The sequence below is a fragment of the Vespa mandarinia genome, chromosome 8 (genome assembly GCF_050613455.1).
Source record: "Vespa mandarinia isolate Hongniang chromosome 8, ASM5061345v1, whole genome shotgun sequence".
NCBI classification, from domain to species: Eukaryota; Metazoa; Arthropoda; class Insecta; order Hymenoptera; family Vespidae; genus Vespa; species Vespa mandarinia.
This window is the reverse complement of record NC_140817.1, coordinates 1210001-1237500: the sequence shown is the minus strand read 5'-3', so window position 1 is coordinate 1237500 and position 27500 is coordinate 1210001. Positions and strand designations below refer to the sequence as shown.

Sequence of the window (27500 nt, the reverse complement as noted above, 5' to 3'; positions counted from 1 at the left end):
TATTCTTTTTGAGTCGTACAGCCGGCATATAACGAATGCCGCCTGTGCTTAATACCAGCCAGGTGTTCCGAACTACCCCGTTTCCCCACCCCTTCCTGCTGTACCTTTTCGTTTGTTCGTTTGCCTGGGCCTCGACAAATTTGTCGTCGTCGTATAGTTTCTCGTTCTTCCTTTGTCTCGTCGTCGAAGACGAGAACGAGAAAATATATATATGGAAGAAAGTAAATACTTAAATATTTGTAAAAAAATCGATTACAGCGAGATTCGTTCAGTAATTCAACAAGACACAACGAATTATTACGTACGGGAACTTTTTCATGTATAATATAAAATTATATATTAAATTAATTTAGACACTTTTATTAATTATTTAATTTTCTAACGACGAACGATTAATCATAGGAATAGTATGCATTCAGCGTAAATGCGGCATAACTTTTCTTATTGCAACTCGAGGAAGGGAACAAAGGATCCTGAGACATCGCGGCGCATCCGCTATCGCAATCCCATACGCGTAGGAATGCATCACACGATGTTAGCAGAGAAAGAGAGAGAAAGAGAGGTGAGAAGGGGAGGGAAAGAGCGAAGAAAGGAGAAAAGGGAGAGAAGGAGGAGGAAGAGGAGGAGGAGGAGGAGGTTGAGGATGTATAGGAACACTGATGAGATAGTATGAGAAAAGCGCACCTCGTGACAAGGATGTACTCGTCGGAAAAATTTTTATCTCACAGTGTGATATTAAATCGTGAACGATGAACTCGAAACTGAATAACTCTAATAGAGATAATAATTATACTTGATTTTTCGTTCGATCGTTACAAAGATGAAAAAAGACGAAAAAAGGCGGGGTGGGGGAAAAGAAGAAAGAAAAGAAATATCTGACAATAAATCAACGTCGAAAGAACTCAACTGACGAGCGAAATAATTATCAGACTTTACGGTTACAAAACGACGATATGGTACTGGTGGTACATAAGTAGCAATTTGCCGAAAGGTAATCTTTGACTACCGAGGATTAGGATAGATGATTATCGCCATCGATTATTTCCAGTGTTTATAACTCGTAAATTAGTCCTCTAGCTGGTTATGAATATAATCAGTAAATGAGATAGAGATAAAGAGAGAGAGAGAGAGAGAGAGAGAGAGAGAGAGAGAGAGAGAGAGAGAGAGAGAGAGAGAGAGTGTAAAGCCGAGCACAACGCGTCTTAATTACAGTTTAGATGCTGCCTGACGTAATCCAACTCGGAGATCTTTCTCTCTCCCACCCCTTCCCTCCTCTCTCTCTGCTACTTTTGATACGGCACCGTTTCGTGATTAATCGCGCGCGCGTAACGACACACTCGGAGAGTTCATTATTATTCAATTAAAGTGAGACAACGTGCTAAGCGGGAAGCGTGAAACCACCGACTATGTAGTTGCTCGAGTTCGTTGCGGTATAACAAGGACGAATGCGAGCAAGCGGTATCGCGTACCAGTTTCGAGTACCTAGACTCTGAGAAGACAGTCACGGTCTATCGTTGGTGAAAACACATTCTTTTGCAATCAGTGACCGTTGAATATTTCTCTTTAATGAAATATGAAACGAGCAAATTACTCTTCTTTCATGTAGATGTTTTCTCTCACGTTAGGAATAAGATTTCATTTTACTAACTTAAGCGGACGCACAGACACAAATACACTAAAAGATACGTTTAATGTAAATGTGTTTTGCGGTCTGTGCTAATTACAGAGAAAGCAAGGTCTCTATCTCACTTTAGCTAACTTATTAAAATGTAAAAGAATAAATGTGGATCCTTTACGACTTAAAACTAGGGTTATTCTTTCAGATTAGTATATTCAAATGCGACAATTAAATATATTATGATTTTACCTTAACGAAAGAATGAAATTTGACTTTGCTCGGAGATACAGGCGGGCTGTTGGGCGGTCTTTGCTGGGAAGAAACAACCAAGTTCTGGACCTCCATCAAGCATCCCTTCCTGACGAATCTACTTCTAGGACTGCTCTGGGTATCCATGTCCATTTTGACTTTCTTTATTAATTTCAAATTCTCCTTGGTGTTCTGCCTGAGTATTATATGGCTCAGTCTTCTTGTATTGGCTCTCGAATCTTCTACGCAAATTCTCCTCCATACTTTTGATACCATACTTATAGAACAAAGATCCTGTGGTCCTAAGAAGGATAGAATTTTTGAGATTATCCTCCAATGATTACTCTTCTCTCCTAATAGCGCCAGAAGATCCACAGTTTTTCTACCGGTATAATCTAGCCTAGTCCTTGTACGATGTAATGCCAAAGAGAAAGCACGGTGACTGAAATCCAACCTCTTCGGCTTTATTTCTGTTATAGAAGGTATATCGACGATGCAAAGTTTACTTAGCAGTTTTTGACCCTCGACAGAAGATGCGGTATTAGTTTTTCTACCGGTAGGAGAACACGTAATGCAAGGTGCTAGAATTTGATGCGTAGAATTAGTTTCCTGGGGTGTACTCTGTGGCATAATGACTAGTTTCATTTCCACATCTTCCTCTATTGGTTCGGAGGCAATAAAGGAGGAAGATGGTACCGCCAAGGAAGGAACTGCTGGAGAAGGTGGAGGAGAAAGAATTTGCAAACTGGCAGAAGCCGGTGTTACGGGTACCGTAGTTCTCCATGTTCCATAAATACTGCTAGTAGGTGCTTCGCTAAAATCTTCATATCGAGTGGTGCAACTTGGACTGGGATGTTCTAAGCTGTGGCTTTGGTTCGAGATACTCAAGTTCGAAGTTTCCAAGGACGAGAATGTGCATTCTTGATTTTCGGAAATGACATGATCATTATTATGACTGCTATTTAGCAATTGATTAAACTTTGAACGATGACGTTGAGCGCGATCCGATTGCCAAGGATCCTGACGAATCCGATGATGCCTTTTTAAAGGAGTGACGCGCGATTTGCATCCTGCGATTATCGGAGTGTAAACACCGGAATGAGGTGTCAAGGTTAAGTAACCACTGTCAACGCTGTCATGAGAACCGTGAGAATTGTTCCTACTTATATCGAAAGCGGTATGAGCCGGTTCTCCCAAATTCACGTTGATTTCATCCTCCATCCTGTCGAATTTTCCCGCCTCTTCGTTGCCGCGAAAGACGTCTCACCGGCGTATCGCGGTGTCGACCGTAGACTACCTCTTCCTAGGAACGATTTCTAAATCGTACAAAAGCACCATATTACGTAGCACCGAACGACGCGTGTGTCCTCGGCGTACGTATGTACGTACGTACGTACGTACGCACGAACGAACCAACGAACCAACGAACGAACCAACGAACCAACGAACGAACGAACGAACGAACGAACGAACGAACGATGAACGAACGATGAACGAACGATGAACGAACGATGAACGAACGATGAACGAACGATTCCAAATTCTTTTTTTCTTTTCTTTCCTTCCTCTTGATCTATCAGCTACTTTTTCTACGCATTACACAACCACGTTAGATCCATCGTAAAATGCCACTTACGACGCACTTTCTTCTTCTTCTTCTTCTTCTTCTTCCTCTCGTGTATGTATACAAATTGCTATTCTCTTACTTTTACCGATCTCTTATCGCTTTTGCCTTGTAATTATTATCTCACGTGCTTAGCGCGGGAAACTGCTTAGCCTGATCCTGAGTATCTCGAGTAAGATACAAATGGATAGATGGAGAGAGAGAGAGAGAGAGAGAGTGAGAGGAAGGAAGAACGAGGAGAAGAACGGGAGAAAGCAAGACAGCTCTTCGCGCGTCTGTAAACAAAAGCCTCGGTAAAAAAAAAAAGACGTATACGTCGTTCCTTGTCGCGATATTGTACCGTCAGGATAATAGAATATAATCGTGGTCCATTATTTTCGAGCGACTTCGAAACGTCATTCCGAATTAATCGACTTTTTCACTTTCGAAAGAGTAACATACGACGCACTAACACACTATTCTCATCACACACACATAAACACACACTTTCTCACACAAGGCCGTAACCGCCACACTAATACTCGGTGCTCCGCTCCTGACACTGCTACTGCTGCTGCTGTCTGCCTGGCTAAGGCAAGAAGCGGGAAATACACGCACGCGGCACCGCTACCCCTTCCTAGCGGATACCCCCCCACACGCCTTGAGGACACTTCGAAACTTTGAAAACTGTTTATCCGTTGTCCCACCACGAGTCGCTCGACGATCTTTCGACCAATCCCGTGCTCCGTCTTATCCCGCCGTTCGTTGCCAAGTGCTACGATTGGTCTATTGCCTTTCTGGCGACGTCGCCAGCAGCGTCCTCTGAAGGACGACATGATAATTCAACGTCGCTGTTGCCGAGGGAATTTCGGAGGACGCAATTGTTCGAGCTTCTACGACGCCAGTTTATTCAATTTTCGGAAGAAGCCGGCTCTCGCGAATGGTAATGGTAATAATTTCTTATACATTTAACCAAATATTTCGAGACACATTAAAAGTGTTCTCACTCTTTGCGATTGTTACAATATCATTTCGACAATATCATTTTGTCTTTAGTCTTTGTTCTTTTCTTGATCGATTGCGAGTACCATTTCTTTGTTCGTAATAATATGAACGATATTATAAGATTTTAATGTTTATTCGATCGAAGACATATCATCGTTTTATGTACTCGTTAGGTTCTTTAACATATACTATACGAAAATGATGGTTTTTTTTTCTTCTTTTTTTTTTTATTACATATATATTTCTTCGTTAGAATAGTACGTAATATTTTATCGATCGAGTAATATAGTATGCCGATATATAATTTTCCGATTTTAAATTGACATGTCGGGATATATACAAATTTTGTATATTTTCGATATTTCGATTTGTATAATTTCGATATTTCGGAAAAGGATAACGGAATTCGACCGTTAATTTTTTGCTTGGTTTTTTTTTTTTTATTTTTTAATTATATTTAATTATCACGTATCACGCCACCTATATGCAAGTAACTGGTCGGATACTCGATTTTTATTGGTCGTCGATAATTTCGTCGGTTGACCGACGAATTCAGGACTTGTGATACCATATTTGGATCAAAATGTTTTAAATCGAAGTATTTTTTTTTTATACGTGAATTTTAACGTTCACATTTTTTTTTCTTTTTTTTTTTTTTTTTTTTTTTTTTATAATACAGAAAATGAATCGAGTCTGTTCCGTTGTTAATAAAACTAGCAAAAAGTTGAATTCTAAGATATGCTTTAATATTATTATATGTTCAATTTTTATATACAGAAATATTTGCGCCGTAATTGCAACAATTCAATGTAAATTTATTTGTACTTTCTTTTTTTTTTTTTTATTTTATATATATATATATGTATATATATATATATATATCCCTTTAGCCTATTATTTTTTAATTTACATTAACAACGCATTAAAATGGATCATACAAAACAATGTAAGCAATATATGTTTTTATTTACAATAAATAAATTACATTTTCATTGATAGTTTAACAGAGTCATAGAATTAGGAGGAAAAGTGATTGTAACGCTATCAAAATGTTGGCACTTTTATAATCTATAAAAAGTGATACTATACCTTTAGTATGCTATTATAAAATCTTACAACGGTCCCATTATCTGATATCGACGACAAATAGTCGTACTTGGTTCCAATTAAACTGGTTCAGAATGAAGTTCTTAATATATTAACTAGTGTGCTAACATAGCAGGGAGTTATAAAAGCATATCATTGCAACCACTTACAGTAGTTTTAGTTATGCATTCCGGTAAATATTTATAAAATCTTAAAGATGTATATCGTTTATAGTACATATAAAATATCATTTGCCAACAATTTTGTAAGTGTTACCTTCAACATATATGTAAAATTTAAATGATTGATAAAAATATAAAGGGAGTTCTTTAAAAGTTTATAGTGAAATCAGACGACAGAAGCCAATATCATGAAAGTGTAGTTATAAAATATAGTTTGAGAAACAATTTACAAGTTGTAAATTCAAATTTACTTTTTTTCCTTTTCTTTTCTTTTTTTTTCCATTTTCTTTTTTCTTTTTTTTCTTTTTTTTTTTTTTTAAATGTTTTTCTTAAGATTTTGTAATACTGAGTTTGGAAGAAGCCAAGCCAACTCGCAAGAAATTTGAAAATGATTCTTATTTATCATCTGCATAATTTTTTTTTTTTTTTTTCTATTGGATTAGATACTACTTCACATTCTTACATGACTTTTGAATATAATTTTATACTAGCTAGGTTTTGTGTTTATTTTTTTTTTCTCTTTTTCTTTTTTTGAAAATATAATCCAATGCATAGACTAATCTCTAATATAAAATATATTTGGAGTATCAGTTCAAATGCATAGTTTATGAAAGCTGTATGTATATTATATTGTTTTAGACAAACAGTTAATCTAATTAAATATTTATTACTTAATATTGTAATGTGAAATAATATAATATTTTCATAAAAACATATATAATTTGATCTACTTTTGCACATTTATCAAAAATTGAGAAAAAAAAACAGAAAATATTTGTAAGCTCAATTCAATGTAAATCTCTGATATCAAAATATTTCTTATATTCAAGATAAAAATGACGAGAGATGTGGATATTCGTTATAGGAATATACTTAAATGAATAATAGATTCGTAATGATATGTAAATGACATCTTGTCATGTTTACATTGAAAATTTTTAATATATCTATAAATGTAGTTATTAAAAAATATATATCAAGATTGTTTTTTTTTTCTTTTTCTTTTTTTTTTTTCTTTGTTTCCTTTTAAAAGTCATCCTTTTTATAATCACATTAAGCTAGTAAAACAATAAACTTAGCACTTATATAATCAATGCTTATAGTTTCAATCATTTGAAAATTTTGAAAGTGCATGAAAATGATGTAATATGTCTCGATAGAACGATACCTCTGCGTGAAGTATTAGATCTCTTTCTTTCTTTCTTTCTTTTTTTTCTTTTTTTTTTTTTTTTTTTTTCTTTTTTTTTGTGTCGTTATCATATCAGATAATTTTCATGTCAAATATATAAATTTCTATCTTAACTTTAAGGGAAGAAATGTTGGCTTGGCATTTTGGGCACACACACACACACACACATGTACACATTTTGAAAGTATACATGGCCTGCAGTTGGAGCTCAATTAAAATAGACACATTGAATGCTACGTTAGACTATGTTACATTGATATCTTTTAGTGACAATCACTTTGACTGGACCTCATTGTATATAATTGTGCGGTATACAACCTGTATTGAAACTATTTCAAACTCAAGCACGTATAGGTAGAAATTCTGCAAATCGAAAACTGATTATGCTTTAGGAAAGACATCGCGTACTTGAGTGCTTCATTAACATTATCTCGTTCTCTTTCATAGATAATTAAATATAAGATACCATAGTTGTCATTTATGGATGATACTTTCGAAAAATTAATTTTGGAAAAATTATAAAAAGAATCAGTGAATCGATAAATTGATTCGGTAATAATAATGGTTAACATACATTAAGCATAGTTAATTGAACACTGTTTATGTGATTTCTATGAGTTTCATATTTTTTCAAAGGAAAAAAATTATAATCTATTAATTTTTCAAATATTTTTCAAGAGCTAGTAAACTCGTAATAGCAAGACATTTTAAAACTCCATACGAAATTAAAACAACCGACGCTACTGTTTCTGATTATCATCATCAGTTACTTAAATCTACAATAATAACTAACACATGATATTTTTATATTATACATAAATATATACAAACGTGTCTTATTTCAACGCTTATTCAGAACTAATATCATACATGTGTGTGTGATAACGCGCATGTGCGCTTGCATGTCGTTTTATGTACCGATAAGCAATATTTCATATTAACTTGTAACATCTGAATACTCTTAATAGTTGCACACAACATTTGCACTTTAAATACAGAATCACATACCAGTCCATTGCACGTCATATTGCTACAACGTTATTATATATAAATATATTATTATATATCAGAATTATGTTCTTTCGAGTGATGTATTTAAAGATTTAAAGAGAAACATTGTAAAGCCTTAGATGAGGACTATACAAGCATTTACAATGTTTATGGTTTCATGGTAGAAATAAGCATATATATATATATATATATGTGTGTATATATATATATATATAAGTTATTGGATATCTTTTAAAACCTTTCATTTTATAACTCCTTTTTTATTACCTCCTTTTTTGTGTCCTATTTATATTTTGCTGCTATATTAGATATAATGGTAATATAGTTTCGTCTCGCAATTATATTTTATGATAATCATGTACTCGTTGAAATTCTTCTACTTTTTTTCAAACTATTTATTATCATGGCGTCTTTAGCATATTTCCAAATTTATCGTTAGATCATTAACAATTAATTACTTTTGGTCAACATCATTCACTGTACATATTCCGTATAGTACATAGAAACTTTTCTCCCAAAATGAATAGAATTTAATGTTAGACCATAACATTTTAAAGAAAGATTCTGATCAAAATACAACATCACATTAAATAATGTCTTCTTTTAATAATGATTAATTTGTCAGAATTGCAATGCTTTCATAAAAGTCCATCATCTTAAAAGGGCCAACACGTACGTTTATGTAATATAGTATCTCTTATTGAATATTTGCTGATGTAGCAGATAATTTTGGCACTATGTATCTCCTATCTTTTGTCGATTGTGATCTTCTCTAACAACACGTTCCTCCGCAGAAATTTTCTTCTGAGTATTCTCTTTTTCCCTACATTTATTCGCACCTCTATCCCCGTGAATATTTGTACTAGACTCCGTTTCAATATTATGTTCAACAAAACAGTGCACTTGCAATTCATTTACATTACGCATAGACACTGGACAGACTTGGCACTTATATGATTGTAAATTATTTTCTGGTGAAACTGTCGATCGGTTTGCGTTTTCCTTCATACCATATTCCCGTTTCTGTTGATTGAATTGCGAATTAATATGATGAACGTCCACCATTGATTTAGGTTCTTCAGTTGCTATTGGCACATGATATGGTCGAGACATTTCCGCATCCGTAGTCACTTTCACGGGAAACGAATAAATTGGATGTTGAGATATAGGTTCACCTTCATCGGAAGACGTTTCACCACCGCTAATAGGTTGACTTTGAACTACCTCTGTATCCCATTGACCCATTTTATTTGGATCCTTTTCGCAAAGTCTTTGTGCCAAAATCTGTTATCAGATAATATATTACGATTCTCAATATCTTGTAATACATTTTATTATCATTTTTTTTTATTGTCGACAATATCGAACATTTACTAACCTGAAGACTAGTAAGACTATTATCACAGTCCGTGGTGTCGATATCATTTAGATTGATACCGGATCTTTCCATTTCAGCATACGTACCAAATGGTAATTTACCCAAACATTCCAATTTCATAATATGCATTTTACTACGCAAATGTTTAGCCAAATGACCGTGTATTCTGAAGGCGATTTTGCAATCTGTACATTTGAAGGGTCTAGGATTGCTAGTAGTGGCAGCTCCGAAGGTAGACGTCATACTGACCTAGATTAAAGTAAATAGATTAATATAATTAAATACAAATTCGACGTATCCTCGATAGATCGAAAACAAAAGTCTTGAAATATTACCTTATTGTGATGTGAAACTGATCTTTCGTGTTTCGTCAAGTGGCCCTTTGTCCTAAAGGAGACCGCACAACTCTCACATCGAAATGGTCTTTCGAAATAATGAATATTGATATGCAATCGTAACTGACTAGGTTTGCTGAACACCTTGTTACAAATTCCGCATACGCTTCGGCCGTCTTCCGTTACACTGTAACTATATCCCATAGATTCAATTCTTATAACGATTAGTTTTTCTTTCCAAAATCGCGGATTATACCTGACGATTTATTAACGAATAAAAAGAATTATAATACTCACCTCACATAATTTGGCGCCGGTCCGGTCGATGGTTGTAAGAACTCGGCTTGAGGTTTAGCATTTCCTACCGTTGGAGAGGGCGACCTGAAATCTGGACCACCGACGACCACCTTTCGAGCTACTACCGTGTGTTTAATACTTTCCACTATGGTCTGTTTCGTCATTTCTGCATTATGCTTGATATCGGAACGATCTACATTTTTTATATCTATATTTTGTGGTCTTTGAGATACATCCTGCAACTTCGGGGACTCGCGCGTAGACGATTGTATTATTTCAAAATGACGTCTTGTTTCTTGCGGTTGAGATCTATATTCTGATCTATATTCCGGCATGCGCATATCTCTACTGGGTGGTCTATTGTCTGAGATAACTTGTCTTGCCTCTAGGTTCCCCGGTGACACGATTTCTTGACTCAAACGTACATCCGTTGGTATCTGTTTAAATTCCGTTCCAAGTGATTGTATCTCTTGACCGCGTAATTTGTAATCTTGAGTAGTTAAACGTAACTCTTGAGCTTGCACACGATAATCTTGATTGGGCATTCTTAATTCTCTGCTAGGTGGCCGAAGGTCTATATTTCGTGGACTTTGACTTTGCATTCTAATGTCCGAAGGTATGCGCATTTCTTGATTAGCCGATCTAACGTCTTGATTCGCCACATTTATCGTTTTAAGTATGGTTGTTCTATCGGTTGGCTCATTGTTACCGTATTGGATAGAAACGAGTCGATTGTTAGCATCCGAATGGAAATTTTTTGGTGAGTGACGATCCATACCAGGTGTACTACGAGATGATATATCCATAGAAGAATAATTTGTCCTTTCGATCGGATTAATACTCTTATTCATTACGATGCCATATTCGATATTGGGTCTGGAATTGTTGTCATGAATATCGCGACTCGCATGCTGTTCCTTATCTTTGTGAATCGTTTCGAAATTATAAACTTTTCTTTCCATTGCTACATTATTTTGATAAATCTTTTCTCGAATTTCCATTTTAATATCGTCCGACGATTGTTGCTTCGTCACGTGTTTAATCTTTGATTCCATTGCGTTCTGTTGCAGTTTCGTTGGATCGGTATATGTTACCGCAGGAATGTCACTGTTTTCCGGATTTCTAGATCTCCCAGCATCTTGATATTTAGGATAAACGTCTCTATCTCCTCCCATAGTTCTATCGATTTTCGAATTTCCCACGCGATATTGTTGTTTTATTTTACTGTCCATGACGTGTCTCTCGGTAAGATATGCTTGAAGCATACGTCCCTCTGCATTAGGCTTCCATTCTCTACCTTGTATAGGTAATCGTTCCATTGTCTGGACTATCGTTTGTAATAGAACTGGTTCTGATACCGGTGTCAAGATGTCAACAGTCATTGCTCTTTGTGGTGGTATTGGGGATCGTACAGACTGTTGCGTAGTTTGCTTAGTCGTAAGATCCATCGGTTGGGATATCTGTTGGCGCGAATCCGTATCAGTTATCTCTTCTACCTCGATATCCGAATCATCTTTCTTCGATAATTGTATAACGCTACTTCTTAACTCATCCGCGGCTGTCCATTTTGAAGGGAAATAATAACGATGCGAGTGTTCGCTCTGAATGAGGCTAGTTTCTTGATCGGCCGTACCATGATCGCTGGTAGATAAGGTGCTGGAAACGGTTGATATGATATTCGTTGTGACGGAGCTCGATGGAAAAGTCAAAGTATAAGGATATGTCGTTGGTCGACCCGAAGGCAATAATCCTGGTAATCTATTAGTGTTACGTTGCGACAGACTTAGCAAACTTTGTGCCGCTTCGTGCTCTTCGCTCCCAGATTCTTCGCTTTCTTCTCCTTCACCTTCGCTCTCTTCCTCCTCCGAAGTAGATTCTTCGGCATTTCCACCGACGGCCAATCGCGCAATAGCCTCTTTGTCGATATTCTCGTCGCAAACTGTAGTTGGTACCGGAGCAATTCCAAGCTCGACACATTTTTTATAATGTGCTTTTGACTTCATGTGTTTTGTGAGATTGCCTTTGGTCTTGAAGCTGTCGAATAAAAGACAAACGTATATCGTTATAAATTTTAATATGGATAATATAAGCTCGAACAGGCGTTATTATATATGAGTGCGTATTGTATATTTGTATAATGTAATGGCGCAAGAGAAGATATAAAATATTACCTAAAGGCACAGTGCCTGCAGGTGTATGGCCGTACGTCCGTATGAGTTCTGATATGTTTCTTCAGCATCGACGGTTTCTTACAACGAATGCCACATTCTTCGCAGACATATCGACCGCGACCTATTCGAATCGAGAACGGGAATGAATCAATCTCTTCCTGCAAATGTAAGCCCGTAAAGCAATATACGTCTTATATGACTTACCACGACCCCTAACGTACGTGTAATCCTCGTTACTTTCAAAACCGCCGTCAAAAATTTTAATTCTCTTGGATTTTTCTTGTATATCACTTTCTAATCCACTATCCGGACTGGTTGGAGTGATAGGCCTCTGCGAAGAATGCGTCAATATATCTTCTCGCATGGTACAAGCGGTGGTATAATTAAGAGGTCTGTTTCTAGAATCATAATGCGCCAGATCCAAATCTGGCGGAGCTTCTTTACAAATCTTCCAATTGGAATACATAGACAGACCGTGCTGTTGCGTAACGTACATGGGCTGCGGTCTGTTTAGGGTACAATAAAATACTCTCGTAGAACACTTCAAACCTAGATATGTATAGGCGTGTCCATTTAAATAAAGTTGTCCGTAGGATTTTTTGGGCCTAGGAGTTTCCGGGCTTATAAGGGATAGGGTATTCGCCGTTGGCGTAATTCCGTGATGTTTTTTTGGCGTAAACGTACCAGGTTTTAAAGGTAAAGAAGTGGGTCTTAAAAACTTATTAACACTGGTCTCTTCTTTAGCACCGTCGCTACTTTTCGGCGACTTAGCTTCAGACTTATCCGTTTTAACAACTAATTCTACGGAAGTTTTACTTGGCACTTCTGACTTGGATGAATCTAAATTCACAAGTATCACTGGTGGTGTTGGTGGCGGTGGCGGTGGCGGTGGCGGTGGAGGAGGCGGCGGCGGCGGTGGAGGGGGCGGGTGTGACTGTGGCGGTACTGCTCCCGCTAATACTGCAGGATTAGATTTTAATTTGGTTTCACCGACGGTATTATAACTTTCGACTATCTTTCCTCTACCTTCGAGAACGTTAATTTTGATACGACCATTTTCACGAGAGGGCGAAGAATCGTATTTCAAATTCGAGCCGTACTCTAAAGTTTCGACCTGCGTTCTGCCGATTTCCATCTCGGCAATGTTCCAAGTAGAGGGCCTCTTCCTGTTCTCCGAAGTCGATTTAGGTGAATATTTGTGCTTGGCATACGAATTTGCGGAATTAACAGGTGCGTCGATGCCGTTAGAATAAGCGTAAGTTCTTTCGACGTTGGGACTTTTCTCGACAAGAGACAACTCTCTCTTTTCCCGGGGGCTCTCTATGGCTTTATGTTTCGCAGGAACGTTGTGTTTGATATGACGATCGAGTTCGTTTATTGGCAGATCGGTGACAGATGTGAGAGACATCCTACTTGGCCGATATTTGTCCGTAGAATTATCGACCTTGACGGTAGGAACTTTGGGACTCGTTAAGCCACCGGTGCTTCTTAAACCGTCGCTGCTAGGAGTTTTGAAATTAAGCTTGCTCTCCTTCGCAGGACTAGCTAGATCCAATGGCTGGCCCATTATAGAGACGTGTCCAACGGATATTCCAGGTCCCGGCATTCCAGGTACGTTGGGCGCCTGAATTTTGACCGGACTTGCAAGATCCAAAGGTTGGGGTATCATGTGCAGACCCGGTACACCTGGTATAACTTTATATCCAACCTCACCGGACGCCACACCAGGTGATATATCTATAGGTGGCGGGGGCGGTGGGGGTGGTGCACCGGTCAAGGTATGTGGTCCTGGCATACCAGGTACGTAAGGTATAACCTTACCACCGTGAAGAATACTCGTTATGCCCGCTTGAGGCAACGTCAACGGATTGTATGCGGTTATGCTCGTCAATGGATTCAAATGCGGTTCCAGGTAGTTGTAGCAGGACATCGTCGGTGCTATGTTTGGAGTTGATATGTTTGGTATGATGGGGGCCAACATTTTTGGAGTGTTTGGCAAAGATATGGAGGAACTTTGTGTGCTGGTAGGCGTGCCAGGCGGTTTATGCACCATAGTACCGCCCGAATGAAGACCCGATCTTACCACGATCGAAGCTGTCTCCGACGTGACGCACTTGTTGCTTGAGATCTGTTCGCTCGTCGGTGAATTAGTTTGTCGTGGCTCGATTCTCATGGTCTTCGTCTCGCCCGTATTGTCGAGTATCCTAACCTCCCCTCCGAACATTTGCAAGGAGTTTGGCCTCGGATATTTGCTTAGTTCCTCGAGAGATCTCAAACTAGTTGGGACAGATTCCGAGCGTTGTTTTTTCGCGGGTGGCGCGTAAGCATCAACGAGTCTCGTGTTACCCAACAGAGGTCCTGGCGAAGGAAGGGGTTGCAAGGTAGCATAATAATCGGAAGACTTCGACTCGAACTCGGATTCTCTCTTCTCGTTATCCAACTGATAATCCGATCTCCTAGGGCTGATCGGTCCCTTGCAATAATATCGTCGATGAGTCTCGAGATTGTCGATACTCGTGTACGGTATACTGCACGACGGACATACGTAATTCTCGATCTCCGTGGTAGCCTCTGCGTCGCCAGTTCCGCGAGTCTTCAATAAAAGATCCTTGATGATCGATGCCTCGCTATTGCTCGTCGGCTCACGATCTGTAATCTCCTGAGCGAAACTCTCGCTGTAACAACGTTTTCTCGTCGAGGATTCGTCCGCCGATGAGAGATTCAAGGGTTGATCGGACTGCTTTATCTCGACCATGCTCTGCTGTCGTTGCATTAATTTATGAAGACGAGGATCTACCGCATCGACGATTGCACGATTGTCCGTTATAATTTTATCGATGTGTTCCTGCAACCTATCCGCATTCGGTTTCGCAGCGTTCACGGTGCTATTATTACTGGTCACAGCTACGGAAGAATTACTGGAAGAGCTCGTCGTAGACGAAAACGAAGACGTTTCCGTCTCATTGTTTATCGATTGGAGGGCGGTGTGGAACTTTGGCTTGTAGATTTTTCCAGTCTTGACGGTCTTCACGACGGAGGAGGTCGTCGTGGGCGTTGACGTTGGCGGAGGTGGTGGAGTCCCTGTACCGTTACTGGCACTGTCGGACAGGCTAATGTCCGAGTCCTCCGACACCTGCTTCAAAATTTAAGACACATACGAACGTTTACGCATGGAATATCTTTATTCGTGATAAATTTATAGCCTATAGAAAGGATTCTTTAATCGTATTAAAATTATATGACAAATTTCTATAAGAATAAAAATGAAAGATAAGTTAATATCTCTGATAGCGTACCTTGCTGCTATCGCCGCCTTCCATTTTCAAAGCGTGAGTCCGAGATCTCCGATGCTTGTAAAGATTCGACTTGGTCTTAAAAGCGAAACCGCAGGGCACGCAAGGATACGGTCTCTCGTTGGTATGAGCCCTAATGTGCTTTTGCAAAACGCTTGGCTTGGCACAGGAGAGCTTACAATAAGGGCAAACGTATCCGGTTTTTCGCGATTCCGCGGGCTCGGTCTCGGTCTCAGGAGATGCCTCGGCCTTGAGGGCTTCCTTTGGAGAATCTCTGCTCTCCTTGACCGCTTCCCTTTTCTTCTGGACATCGGTATTCCCCTTATCATCGGCCGTGCTTTCCTTCTTTGCCTCGACTCGAGGCGTAACCTCCGTCGTCGCCATCTTCTTAAACTTCTTGTGCAAATACTTCGGCTCGCCATCGTTGTTGTTGTTGTTATTATTGTTGTTATTATTGTTGTTGTTAGTTAACTGTGGATCTGTCATCGCCACAGTATAGAACTCTGTAACGAACAAGAGATATCGTTTTAAAAAACTCATCTATGCGTATGCAGCTCTTTTTTTTTCTTCTTCTAATTAAACATAAATCTGACGATCGCTAGGGAAGAATAAAAAGAGAGAAAGAGAGATAATCATTCAAGCGTAGTTTATTAATTACTATATTGTTTTTGCAAATATATTTAGAAAGTTTGCGCACTACGGATTCCAAGTGAATCGATTCAAAGAAGAAGGACAAATTCGATTATCCATTTGAAACGTTCAATATTCACGGCATACAAAAGGTCGTACTTGTGAAATTATGCGAGAATGGATTACGAAAGCGGAAGAAGACGAGTTCAACAGTTCAAATAGTTATTCGATCGCCTTACACGTATACGCGCGCTTAACTAGATGGGAAGTTTCCTGCGTTTGAATTTCCATATTTAATCGTTCGATTTTTATTCCCATACATATATATGTAAGATTTTTTTATTAGCACAAATATTTTTATCTCCATTTGCGAGGCAAATTCGTATCGCTATACGATAAAGGATATACATTGAGACGATTTTCCTACCCACAATGAATTAAACGTTAGAACATAATTTCAATTATTAATCATATTACCTGGAAGCCAAATTAAAGATTTCAATATAAATTTCAACGTGAAAAGAACAAAAGTCACTTTTCTTTCCTACTCCAGCGATTTTTCTAAGAATTCTCCCTAACCAGAAACGAAACAAACAATGGACTTTAATGTCACTCTCATCTATCCATTAATAGAGGATCGTACTTTTTCCTTGGACATAACTTTTCTGATATCTTTCCTTCCTTCCCCGAAGTGTGTCCATTTATTTAATTCTCGTCTATTTATATCTCGATATGGATAGAGAGAGAGAGAGAGAGAGAGAGAGAGAGAGAGAGAGAGAGAGAGAGAGAGAGAGAGAAAGGGAGACAGAGAGAAAGCAAGCAAGTAATTTACGTGATAGACGTACACAACACGATGAATGATAAAATAAAATAAAATAAAGTACAGAGAGAGAAAGAGAGAGCCCTACAACTATTTCTCACTGAATCATTCTCTAAAATTCAGATCTATCTCTAAAACTAGCATATCGTTATTCGATTATACGAGCGAGGATAACGAATAAAAAGGAATTATTATAAAGTGCTTACCATCGTAAATACAATGAAAAAGAGAGGAAGAGAGAGAAGAAGAGTGGATGAGAGTGAGTTGAAGAAAAAAAAGACATAAAAAAAAAAACGTAAAAATTGTTGACTACGTCTTATAGATATGATACGTTGATTAAATCTCTCTTTCTCTTCATGTTATTCAGTCCAATTGCGAATATGTAAAAATGTGCACGGCTTGGTTCGGAGTCATGAGAAATGAATGAATCAACGAGGCGACTGCCTCGTAGTCCCATTCACCGCTTTCATGCGTATTCCACGAAGTTAACGTCGTATCAACGCTTATCACAGGACGCTCTTTATGCGGTACAGACCGAGTCACAAGTTTATTTTTATTCTTCCCGTATATCTATGCGCGCGCACAGGACACATGCACACACGTTTCTATCTTTTAATAATTGCTTCTGTCTTCTCTCTCTCTCTCTCTCTCTCTCTCTCTTTCTTTTTTTGCAGAATTTTAAGCGAAAAAAAAAAGAAAAAGAAAAAAATCATCGTCCCCGATATTATTTTGTTACGAGAAATAAAATATATGAAACGTTCCGTTCGTTGATAATAAAGGTTCATTCTTGAAGATAAATCGAATAATCAAAAAAGAATCATAATTCGTATAGCAGTTCTCTCTCTCTCTCTCTCGTTTTCTCGATGCGTATTGATGTTATTGTTGCTTGCCCTCTATCGCGATAGCTCGATCCTTGACCTCATCTTCTCCTCACTGCCATTTAGACGACTTCTCTTCGATGGTTATAGAAGTATCGATCTCTAGACATACTTTGGCACGCGTATTACGTGTTAACGAGTGGGATCGACTTTCGAATTTAACCGATGATTACGCTTGCTAACTCCGATCTAACTTTTCTCTACGTTTCACAATGATAAATTTTCCGAGGCATGGTGTTGCAATTAAGATCGTACGAAGTTTAAAAAACAAAACAAAAAGAAAAAGAAAACAAAAAAAAAAAAAAGAAAAGAAAAGAAAAGAGAAAAAGAAAAACAAACAAAAAATTTTGTATAGATATCGGAGCTACGTAAATATAGATTGGATGGCAATGCTCAGAGAAGCTTGACCTTTGTGTTATTTATGAGAGGGCGAGGCAGTGGCCTTTAATTTATGCTTAGATTGCATCGCGACTCGCATCGCGTATGTATGTACTATATACATATGTACGTACGTCGTACCCCGTCTTTCGATCGATCTCACGCTTTTTTTTCCTCTTCTTTGTTTTTGTTTTTTTTTTTCTTATTTCTTTTTTTTTTCTTTTTTTTTTTTCTTTCTAAAATTAATTATGTCGTCGTTTGGTATTAAAAAATGCCGAAAAATTTTTTTTGTCCATGTTTTCATATATATATATATAAAAAGTGGAAACACGTCGGAAGAGTAAATATTGAATGTGTCGTGTCGCGGTAGTAGTCGACAAAGTAATTTAAGAAGTTTAATGAGCGTAGCGTTTGGTCAACAGTGAGTCACGTTTTAGGATCGGCCTCGACCTCCCTCTTCCACCCCTCTGATTTTACGATAGTTTTATATTTACACGCCATGTTTCTGGCGTCACGCGTGCGTTCCTCGCCGATAACGTTTAACGGCCCTCAATCGTTACTAGATTTTAATGGAAATTCCTATCCTACAGGCGTGAAGAAGTTTCTCCGATGATGGGCTGAACAAGAACGAAAACAATGGGATGATATAGGGATGGTTGCTTGATTGGATATGGATGGATGGTCCAAAAAGGAAACGGGATGTCTCTTCTTCTACCAAGTGGCAAACGAGAAGAGGAAAAGAAGAAGAAGTAGTAGATAGAGTTGCTCACCCACCCACTCCCCCCTCTCTTTCTCTCTTTCTTTCCGAGATAGCCATGCGGTTGGAGAATCGTACGGTGCTGCTAAGAGCAAGTAAGCGGGAGAATCCCGCAACGCGCAAGTGAGTCACGCGTACGTGCGCGGCTATCACTTCACCAACGAACACACAAAACCGACGATACACAAGGAACGAAACACAACACATACAACGTATGTTGCGACGACACGACGGCGACGACGACGACGACGACGGCGACGCAACGCGACGACAACGCTTCCCCTTCTCTTGGCGGTTCTCCCGACCAAAGTAACGTCGTCGACGCTCTTTACATCCCGTTCCCCTCTAAAGGTCCTAGCAATACTTCCCCCACCATTCTCGATCATCGCCTGCCGGCAGGCGAGCAAGCAACGGAGAGCGCCTCTCTACGGTCACCACGAGGGAGACCCCTGATCTCTCCTCTTCTCGCTTGGCTTCTTTCCCTCCCTCCCCAGCCCTCTCCCCACCTAACCGATCCAAAGCAAAGGCAACACCACAGTGCAACACCAACAGAAGAGGCAGGCAAGTACTAAACAGACCTCACTTCGAATCAACGCAAATCCACCAACAACCGACAACAGAGTACAGTATATATATATACAGATATATATATATATATATATATGTAGGTACAAAGCAAGCAAGACCGCGTGAGCAGCACTATAGAGAAACGATTGGGTCAGACACCCCGTGAACGTCTACGTAGCCGTGTCTACCACGGTTGCAACCGTCTACGTTGTCCCTAGGACGTTCACGGCCGTGTGTATATCCACGGAATCCCCCCATTGTCTTCTCAACGATCTCTCTTTCTCTTTTCTTTCTTTCTTTCTTCCTTTTACTTAGCCGAGAGGTACCCGGGGTATTTCCATCTTCTTTTGAACCCACACTTTTCTTTTCTTCAAAGATATATCTTTTCCGTTCCTTTTCTTATCGAGAATCATCCTAGAGAATGATATCTCCCTTTTTTATTTTTTTTGTGTTTTTTCTCTTTTTTTCTTTCTCTTCTTCTCTCCTTCCTTTTTCTTTCGCACCTGCTGCCACGCAATTTCGACCCGAGAGAACCCAACATACACATAGGAATGTTTTTCTATCATGGCTTTCAACTGTCGTGTCCTTTTTAGTTCTCTCTCTCTCTCTCTCTCTCTCTCTCTCTCTCTTGTTTATGTTTTTTATTATTTTTTTTCTTCTTCTTTTTTCTTTTTGTTTACTTGTTTATTGAAAATAGTACAGATTTACCTATCGATCAGGATGATATTACAACTGTTATATTTCTCTGATCTCTTTTGAAGATTAGCTATTAATACACACACACACACACACACACACACTCTCTATCTTTCTTTATAAAGTATCATCTCTATCTCTTGCGTCGTCGATAAGAAGAGAAGGAGAAGGAACGAATATCTTCTTGGCGATATGATAATCGATTTTCTTTATCACCAAAGTACTCGGAATTTTAGTCGATTTACGCGAAACTTTTGGGATCTTCCTTAACCAACTAACCAACCAACTGGTAAACTTTCTTGGTAAAGGAGTTCGAGATAAGCTTTCGAGAAAATCTACGGGAGAAAGCATTGTCGCACACGCTTATCGTCGATAAAGGGGTTTTCCTTATGATTATTTTTATTCGTTATTATCGTTTCTTTCTTTATCTTGTATAAGTACGAGCTCGTAAAGTCTCGTTCGATAACGGGCAACTCGAGCGTTAAAAATCTGAACATTTCGGTAGTCGCTTCGTCGCGCGTAAATAATTGCAGCGTACTACTACCATTTTTCTTTGAAAATCCAAGTCATCTCGATAAGAGAACTTTAATAATGTCTTACGCGTGAACAAATTGCACGATTCATCCGACTAGCGAATTTCACTCGTTTCGCTTTCCGAAAGTTTCCATTGCTACTTCTCATTTTATATATATATATATATATATATATATATATATATATTTTTTTTTTTTTAGAAATGTCACGAATCGATGAAGAGAAAATTATAGATTAGAATCTACTCGAGGGATTACTCGATAAAACGTATTATACACTTTCTCGTACTTATCGTTTGTGTTTTGACTCAACACTCAACGCTCCTCATGAGCATTACATAATATTATTTAAGCGAGAGAGAGAGAGAGAGAGAGAGAGAGAGAAAGAGAGAATCATCATGCGTTAGATCTCTTCGAGAGATTCCAGAAGAGCGCAAGTTAGCTCTGACACGAGTTTACAACGAACGAAGAAAGCGAATGTTCGCGATGCATAGAACATTTTCTTGCAAAAGTCAATGGCTTCTCGAAAAGTTCCCTAATAGTTAAATCGAATTCAATCGATTCTGCGTAAACGCGTCGTAGATATCTAGCGACAAATTAATTGAATTCCTTCGTTAGATCGTGTGAGAAAAAGCGAGCCGAGGAATTCCGTGCTCGCAAGCTTGGATTCTTGTTAGCCCACGCGCGACAACGAGGCTCTACCAGAAAGCAAGAAAGAGAGAGAGAGAGAGAGAGAGAGAGAGAGAGAGAGAGAGAGAAAGAGAAATAGAGACTCTACTCCTCAAAGGTTCTCATCTCTAACTTCTAACGTTTTCGCGTAGTTTAACATCGTTCCTTATTCGAACTTTCTTTTCCATTTTTATTATTTTCTCTTTAGACCAAGAAAGAGAAACTAAAGACACGGATATAAACGACGTGGATTTCGATCACTTGATAACTTTTTTAATTAATATATCGTAGGTTGCGCTAAAATAGTTCGTTCGTTTTAAAAGAAGGGTAGAGGGGGGAGGGGTAAGATCGATCGACGATCTCGTTTGACGATTGACATCGATCATCGTAAAATAAATAAGGAAAATGAACAATGAATTCGAATGGAGATAGCCGCGCTAGAGAGAGAGAGAAGGGGGGGGGAAGAAAGAGAGGGAAATCGAAATCGAAATCTAAATCGGCGAGGAAATTTTCGAGAAACGATTTTCCTGCGATGCCGAGATACGACGATCCTAGTCGTCGCTCAAGACGGAGGTGTCTCTCTCGTGGCGTTGCATGAAAATAGCCGAGTGTACTTGGAATATCGTGCGGCCTACGCGGTAAGCATGCTAAAAGGCGTTCGTTCGGGTCGCATCGGCTTGAGAGAGTGAGTGAGTGAGTGAGTGAGCGAGAGAGAGAGAGAGAGAGAGAGAGAGAGAGAGAGAGAGAGAGAGAAAGAGGTTGTAAGCTCTTCGAGTAGAAGAGAAGAAAGAGGAGGAAGGAGGAGAGTCTTTCTCGTCGCTCGGTGGTCGGGAGGAGGAGGGCTCGTGGTTCACCTGTCGTCATGGCAACGCCGCTTCGCCGCTCACTTGTTACTCCATCGGAATGGCTCGGCCCTCTCTTCGCTCGCAGCATCCGTAGGAACGCGAACTGAACGCGAGTTACGATCTAGTCGTAAGAGAGAGAGAGAGAGAGAGAGAGAGAGAGAGAGAGAGAGAGAGAGAGAGAGAGAGAGAGAGAGAGAGATATGCTCGTTTATCGCAAAGAGGGTGGGTGGGAAGGAGGAGGCAATAGTAGACGATGCGTTTCCGTAGGGTAACACATCTGATAACACGAAAAGAAAAGAAAGGAGAGAAGAAAATAAAAGAATAGAGGGAAAAGAAACAAAACAAAACAAAAAGAAAAAGAAAGGAAAAAAGAAGAGCGCTTTTCTGCTCCATTCGCTGCTTGGCTTATACCGTCGAGATGCGCCTCGTGCATCACACGTTCGTGCATCACCCACCCCCTTCGTGCACACGCTTCTTACATGTCTCTCTATCGTCTCTCGCTGGGTCACGTTGAAGAGGAGCGCACGGAGGAGGACTCCCGGATATACGAGCAGAACGTATATCTCACGGAGTACGTACGGGGACACGATTTTATTCGAGTCGCGCGGTCGCCTGCCTGGAGGTCTGAAGAGGGGTTAAAGAAGAAGAAAAACAAGACGAAGAAGAAGACTACTACTACTACTACTACTACTACTACGGCGACGACGACGACGACGACGACGACGACGACGACGACGACAACGAGCGGCGCTCTTCTCTTCGCTCCTCTCTTTGCCGTCTCTCTCGGCGCGCACTCGAGCAGAAGTCACTCTTTCTATTTTAAGCGACGTGCACTCGGACCCTCGCTCCAACGCAAGCGGCCGCGCATTCTCGATTTTCTACGTGTTGAGGCGCGATGGACGACCAAGCTCTCTCTTTCTCTCTCTCTCTCTCTCTTTCCATATCTCTTTCTCTTTGTAACTCTTGACACATACACTAACGCACTCACGCAAAAGATCGACCTCTCTCTCTCTCTCTTTCTTTCCTTCCTTCTTTCATATATATATATATATATATATATATATATTTGTATGTATGTATGTACGTACTATGTCTCCCTTCCTTCTCGTTATCCACTTACGAGCGCGTCGATCTGTTTGCTATGCAAATCCCGTCCGACCGGCGCTGACGTAGACGGCGGCAACACCAACGCAGAAACGGGTCCGTCGACGATATCTCCTACTAACACACTTAACCGCTGCGCGGTTAGTCATTGCCCGCGGACGCGGCGCACACGTAGAAAATGTAATCGGACGACAACGACGACGACGACGACAACGACAACGACGAGAAGGAGGTGGCGGAGAAAGAGGAGGGAGGAGGAAAAGAGGGGAAGGAGGAGGATCGACAACGAAGCGGGGTGGAGAGGAGTAGCAACACTTTCGAGGGAATCTCCTTCTTTTATCTTTCTCTTTCTCGCTCTCTAGTAGCACGTTGCGTTATCACAGAACTCTCTCTCTCTCTCTCTCTCTCTCTCTCTTATGCTTTCAACTTTGTCACACGAACACACACTGCGTGCCGCTGACAGCTCGACGAGATGCCATCAGTACTCACCACTACCCACCACTCTGCTTTTACTACTACTACTACTACTACTACAATACTATTACTACTATTATTATTATTATTATTATTACTACTACTAACAGAGCAGTAGCAGCAGCAGCAGCAGAACGACGTCGACGACACAACTAACAGAAGCAACACGAGAGGCAGTGTAAGACCAGCAGCAGCAAAGTCGAAGAACGGCAACGCGAATTCTCTCTTCTCGTTTCTCTTTCTTTTTAAGAGCTGCTGCTGCTGCTGCTGTTACTACTACTACTACTACTACTACTAATGCTACTGCTGCTACTGCTTGACGTCATCGGCGCCTAATCGCGCGAGACGTACTTGCCACACACCGTACGCACCCGTCTACGCAAACCGTCTGTGACCCTTCTTCTTCTTCTTCTTCCTCTTATGTTTTCCTTCTCTCTATCTTTATCACTATTTATCTCTATTCCGTGGAAGAGGATCACGCGTCACGAATTGTCGTCCTCTTCTCCCGCGGCTTCCAATAAAAGGAGAGAAGCATCCTTTCGATGACCGCTGACGATGACGACAATGATAATGATGATGTTGTCGTTGATGATGATGATGATGATGATGATGATGATGACGATAATAACGACGACGACGACGTCCACCACCTCCTCCTGGATCGCGCCGTCTCACGTGTTCCTCCACCTCCAGCTTTTCCTTCGACACCACCTCCCACTCTCGTCCTCGCGCGAGACGTTTTACGTCCGTCGTACGTTCCTAGATTCATCGATCGAACGACGATCTCATCGATTGTGCTCACACTTTCCTTTTGATTCGATCACTCGTTAAACGATCAATTTCAAATAATCTTTTCTCTCTCTTTCTCTCTCTCTTTCTCTCTCTCTCTCTCTTTCTCGGTATTATATATCCCTCTCGTAAAAGAGAAGGAGCTAGCACGACAGTCGATCCGCGCGCTTCCGCCGGCCCGCTTCCACTGAGCAACGAAACCACCGAGCGAGAGCCGTTCACGCGTACCGGTTTTCTCGCTTCGAGCGTCGACGACCGCCGCCGAGAACGGAACGGCACCAGCGCTCTCCTTCTCTTTCTTCGTACTTTATGTACGTCTAAAGGTCCTATGTTGTCTACGTCGTATATGTCTAACGTCGTTTACCTCTATGTCTAAGTCTACGTTTACGTTGTCGTCGTCGTTACCGTCACGGCAACGGCGTCGTCGTCGTCGTCGTCGGCGGCGGCGGCGGCGTCCTTGTCGTCGTCGTCGTCGTCGTCGTCGTCGTCGTCGTCGTCGTCGTCGTCGTTGTCGTCTCTCCTCGTCTTCGTCGTCGTTGTCGTCGTCGTCGACGACAAAGTCGAAGAGCTACGGAACGGCACGCGCGCCTACTGCGCTACTACACCTCCTTACAGCGTTGTTATTGTTGCGTAACTGGCGGCTTGTGTGTGTAGCCTGCCTCTGAGAGGTCGCGAGCGACGGAGAGTCGTGGGTGAGCCAGTGGGCGATCGACGACCATACGAAGAGAGGGGATATTACCGAGTGCGCCTACTATAACGATAGGAAGGGGAAGAGAGCGCGCGAGCAGTGCGCCGTCTGGCGTGCCTGCCGACAGTCTACTGCTTTCCGAGAAGCACGAGGCGATTCCGTGTATCGAGCGCACTCCCCTCCTCTTCCCTTCCCTCTCCTACTATCTCCCTCTCTCTCTCCCTTCACAACCGAGGAGGATCCGTGAGAAAGAGAAAGAGAGAGAGAGAGATCACGAGTACGACGAAGAAACCTTCCCTCAGGGACGACGAGCTTACTATTACTCTCCTTACGACTATTGTCCTCTCTCTCTCTCTCTCTCTCTCTCCCCCTCCCTCCCTCCCTCCCTCCCTCCTTTTTCTTTCTTTTTTTTTCTTTTAAAATTCATTTGCTTTAATCGTCGGAATCGACTCGTTTTATATGTTGCTTTAGAGCACGTTAGAGCACTACTCTAATCGTGGCCTTGCACCCTTCCTTCCTTCCTTCAAGAGAATTAGAAAAACAGACGATCATCGCGACGTAATAATCGGAGACACCCCGAAGCTATTCCGAGCGAGAATCCTTGCGATTAACGATCGAGATCGCTTTCTACGCCGGTCTATTTTTATACGAGTCCCAGAGCTATTTTTGGCGGTAAATTTGAAGCCAGAGGAAGACGATCGTAATCCGCTTTATTTATCCTGGGCCCGTAAAAGCCAAGGACAAACGTCCGTCTCTTCTATCGTCGTCGTCATCTCGTATATGTTCCTTCGCGTGCTTCGTGTGCTTCGAACTTCCTTTTTTTTTTTTTTTCTTTTTTTTTCTTTTTCTTTTTCTTTTTCTTTTTCTTATTCCCCTCGTCGAGGACGAATCAAGATTTATATCCATTAGATAGGCGTAATCTATCTATGGCGTAATCCATGCATCCTTTTCTGTATCGAAAGAGGAATACTTTTTTCATGGACTTTGTTCCCAAATCGTATACGATCGTTCCGTGATCGCGTTCGATGACGAATATATCGAAAGAGGACAAGAAGAATTTCTTTGCTACTACCTTGATCGTCTTCCTTGAAAACTTTCTCTCGCTTCTCTATCATTTCTCTCTTCTTACTCTTACTTATTCTACCAAGCCCTATAATCATCGTAATCTATTCGTCTATATAAATTTGCTATAAAGAAGGAGATGTAAATAGGGGCAGGGAGGGAGGGAGGGAGGGAGGAAGATTGGGTGTGGGGGGGGAGAGAGAGAGAGAGAGGAGAAACGAAACGATCCTTCTTTACATCATGTGTCTTTCTCTCTCTCTCTCTCTCTCTTTGTTAGTTGGCCAGCTAGCAATAACGAGAGTCATTACCTATTTATGAATGGGTGTGTACTATAAGCGCCGAGTAAATTAGCGTAATTTCGCTTGTAATGCTATAACACAACGCGAGAAACACGAGCGTTATTTCCAAAGAATTAATAGATCATTACTTGGAAGAGTTATCGTCGTTCGCTTGGTTTCCTTTCTTGCGTTCCATATATATATATATATACACACACACACACACATACACACATACACTTACGCATAGACAGATAAACGCATATGTACTTACATATTCACGTAAGTACGTCGCGTTTCTTTCATTATATCTACGACTATCTACGAGCGAGACAGGAAGAAATTATAATTCATTGGAAGGATAATCGTCCAACGACAATTTCGAATAGCTTCGCTCTATTCATTCTAAGCGCATCTTCCGTAAATGTTACATCGTAGAATTCGTAGAAGGTGCCTAGATAGTATACGGCCATTAACCGTTCGCGTATTCGCGAGAGTGGGTACGCGAGTTGTATTCGTTGAATTCCAATTTCAACCTTCCTCGTTCCACATACCACACGCTTTGCTTAAACTTATAGTCCTTGCTTGTTTCTCTCTCTCTCTCTCTCTCTCTCTCTCTCTCTCTCTTTGAATGGGCACGCTCTTGCCTCTGTGTGCTACTACGCGAGTAGTAGGGACACTTGAATGGGATCACGATCGTAGAAAGATCGCGACTGGCTCTACCACCACCCGGCTTTCGAAATAAGGATCGTTGTCTCTTCGATAATATAAGAAATTCCTTTGAAGACGAACGAGAAGTAGTTGATTCGTATTTGAAAAATGAGAACGATTACCGAGACGCGCGACCAGCTGCAAAGAGCACACGAGTGTATCCTTAGGAAAAACTCGCAAGACCGTCTCGGAGGAGTCCGACGA

The 27500-nt window shown here is 40.5% G+C and overlaps 2 protein-coding genes and 1 long non-coding RNA gene across 18 annotated transcripts in view; 1 reads left to right on the top strand and 2 right to left on the bottom strand.

Moving 5' to 3' along the window:
• Positions 1–4578, bottom strand: part of LOC118445701 (uncharacterized) — a 28777-nt gene extending 24199 nt beyond the window's left edge. The window contains exon 1 of one of the 5 annotated variants that reach the window (XM_085658880.1): positions 1868–4578. In XM_085658880.1, coding sequence (XP_085515006.1) covers positions 1868–3088 — 1221 coding nt within the window. In that variant the 5' untranslated portion in view covers positions 3089–4578. The remainder of the gene's footprint in view (positions 1–1867) is intronic. The other 4 variants (XM_035875469.2, XM_035875479.2, XM_035875490.2 and 1 more) reach the window with 4 other exon arrangements.
• The window catches only part of LOC118445743 (uncharacterized), a 75833-nt gene continuing 52657 nt past the window's right edge, over positions 4325–27500 (top strand). Inside the window, exons 1-2 of one of the 2 annotated variants that reach the window (XR_014982433.1) lie at positions 4325–4413; positions 18714–19441. This is a non-coding gene — a long non-coding RNA (uncharacterized LOC118445743). Of the gene's footprint in view, positions 4420–18713; positions 19442–27500 lie in introns of both variants that reach the window. The other variant, XR_014982435.1, reaches the window with a different exon arrangement.
• Positions 5423–25366, bottom strand: LOC118445647 (uncharacterized). Of its 11 annotated transcripts, none has more exons than XM_035875379.2 (8): positions 24922–25366; positions 15421–15920; positions 12329–15260; positions 12125–12245; positions 9954–11987; positions 9657–9849; positions 9322–9570; positions 5423–9227 (listed from the first exon to the last, which is right to left on the bottom strand). In XM_035875379.2, exons 2-8 carry the CDS (start codon positions 15901–15903, stop codon positions 8679–8681), a joined length of 6561 nt encoding a protein of 2186 aa, XP_035731272.1. In that variant the 5' UTR covers positions 15904–15920; positions 24922–25366; the 3' UTR covers positions 5423–8678. The 11 variants fall into 11 exon arrangements, with proteins under 11 accessions (XP_035731272.1, XP_035731292.1, XP_035731254.1 ...); XM_035875399.2 differs by having other exon boundaries at positions 25171–25366; XM_035875361.2 differs by lacking the exon at positions 24922–25366 and adding an exon at positions 24140–24281.

Excerpts from the sequence above, each read along its gene's own strand:
- LOC118445647 (XM_035875357.2), bottom strand. The coding sequence starts at position 16,748 with ATGGACACACTTCGGGGAAGGAAGGAAAGATATCAGAAAAGTTATGTC. Across the intron at positions 15,921-16,690 it reads AAGTTATGTCCAAGGAAAAA|AGTTCTATACTGTGGCGATG; the intron begins GTACGATCCTCT and ends TGTTCGTTACAG. Across the intron at positions 12,246-12,328 it reads CACGTACGTTAGGGGTCGTG|GTCGCGGTCGATATGTCTGC; the intron begins GTAAGTCATATA and ends CGATTCGAATAG.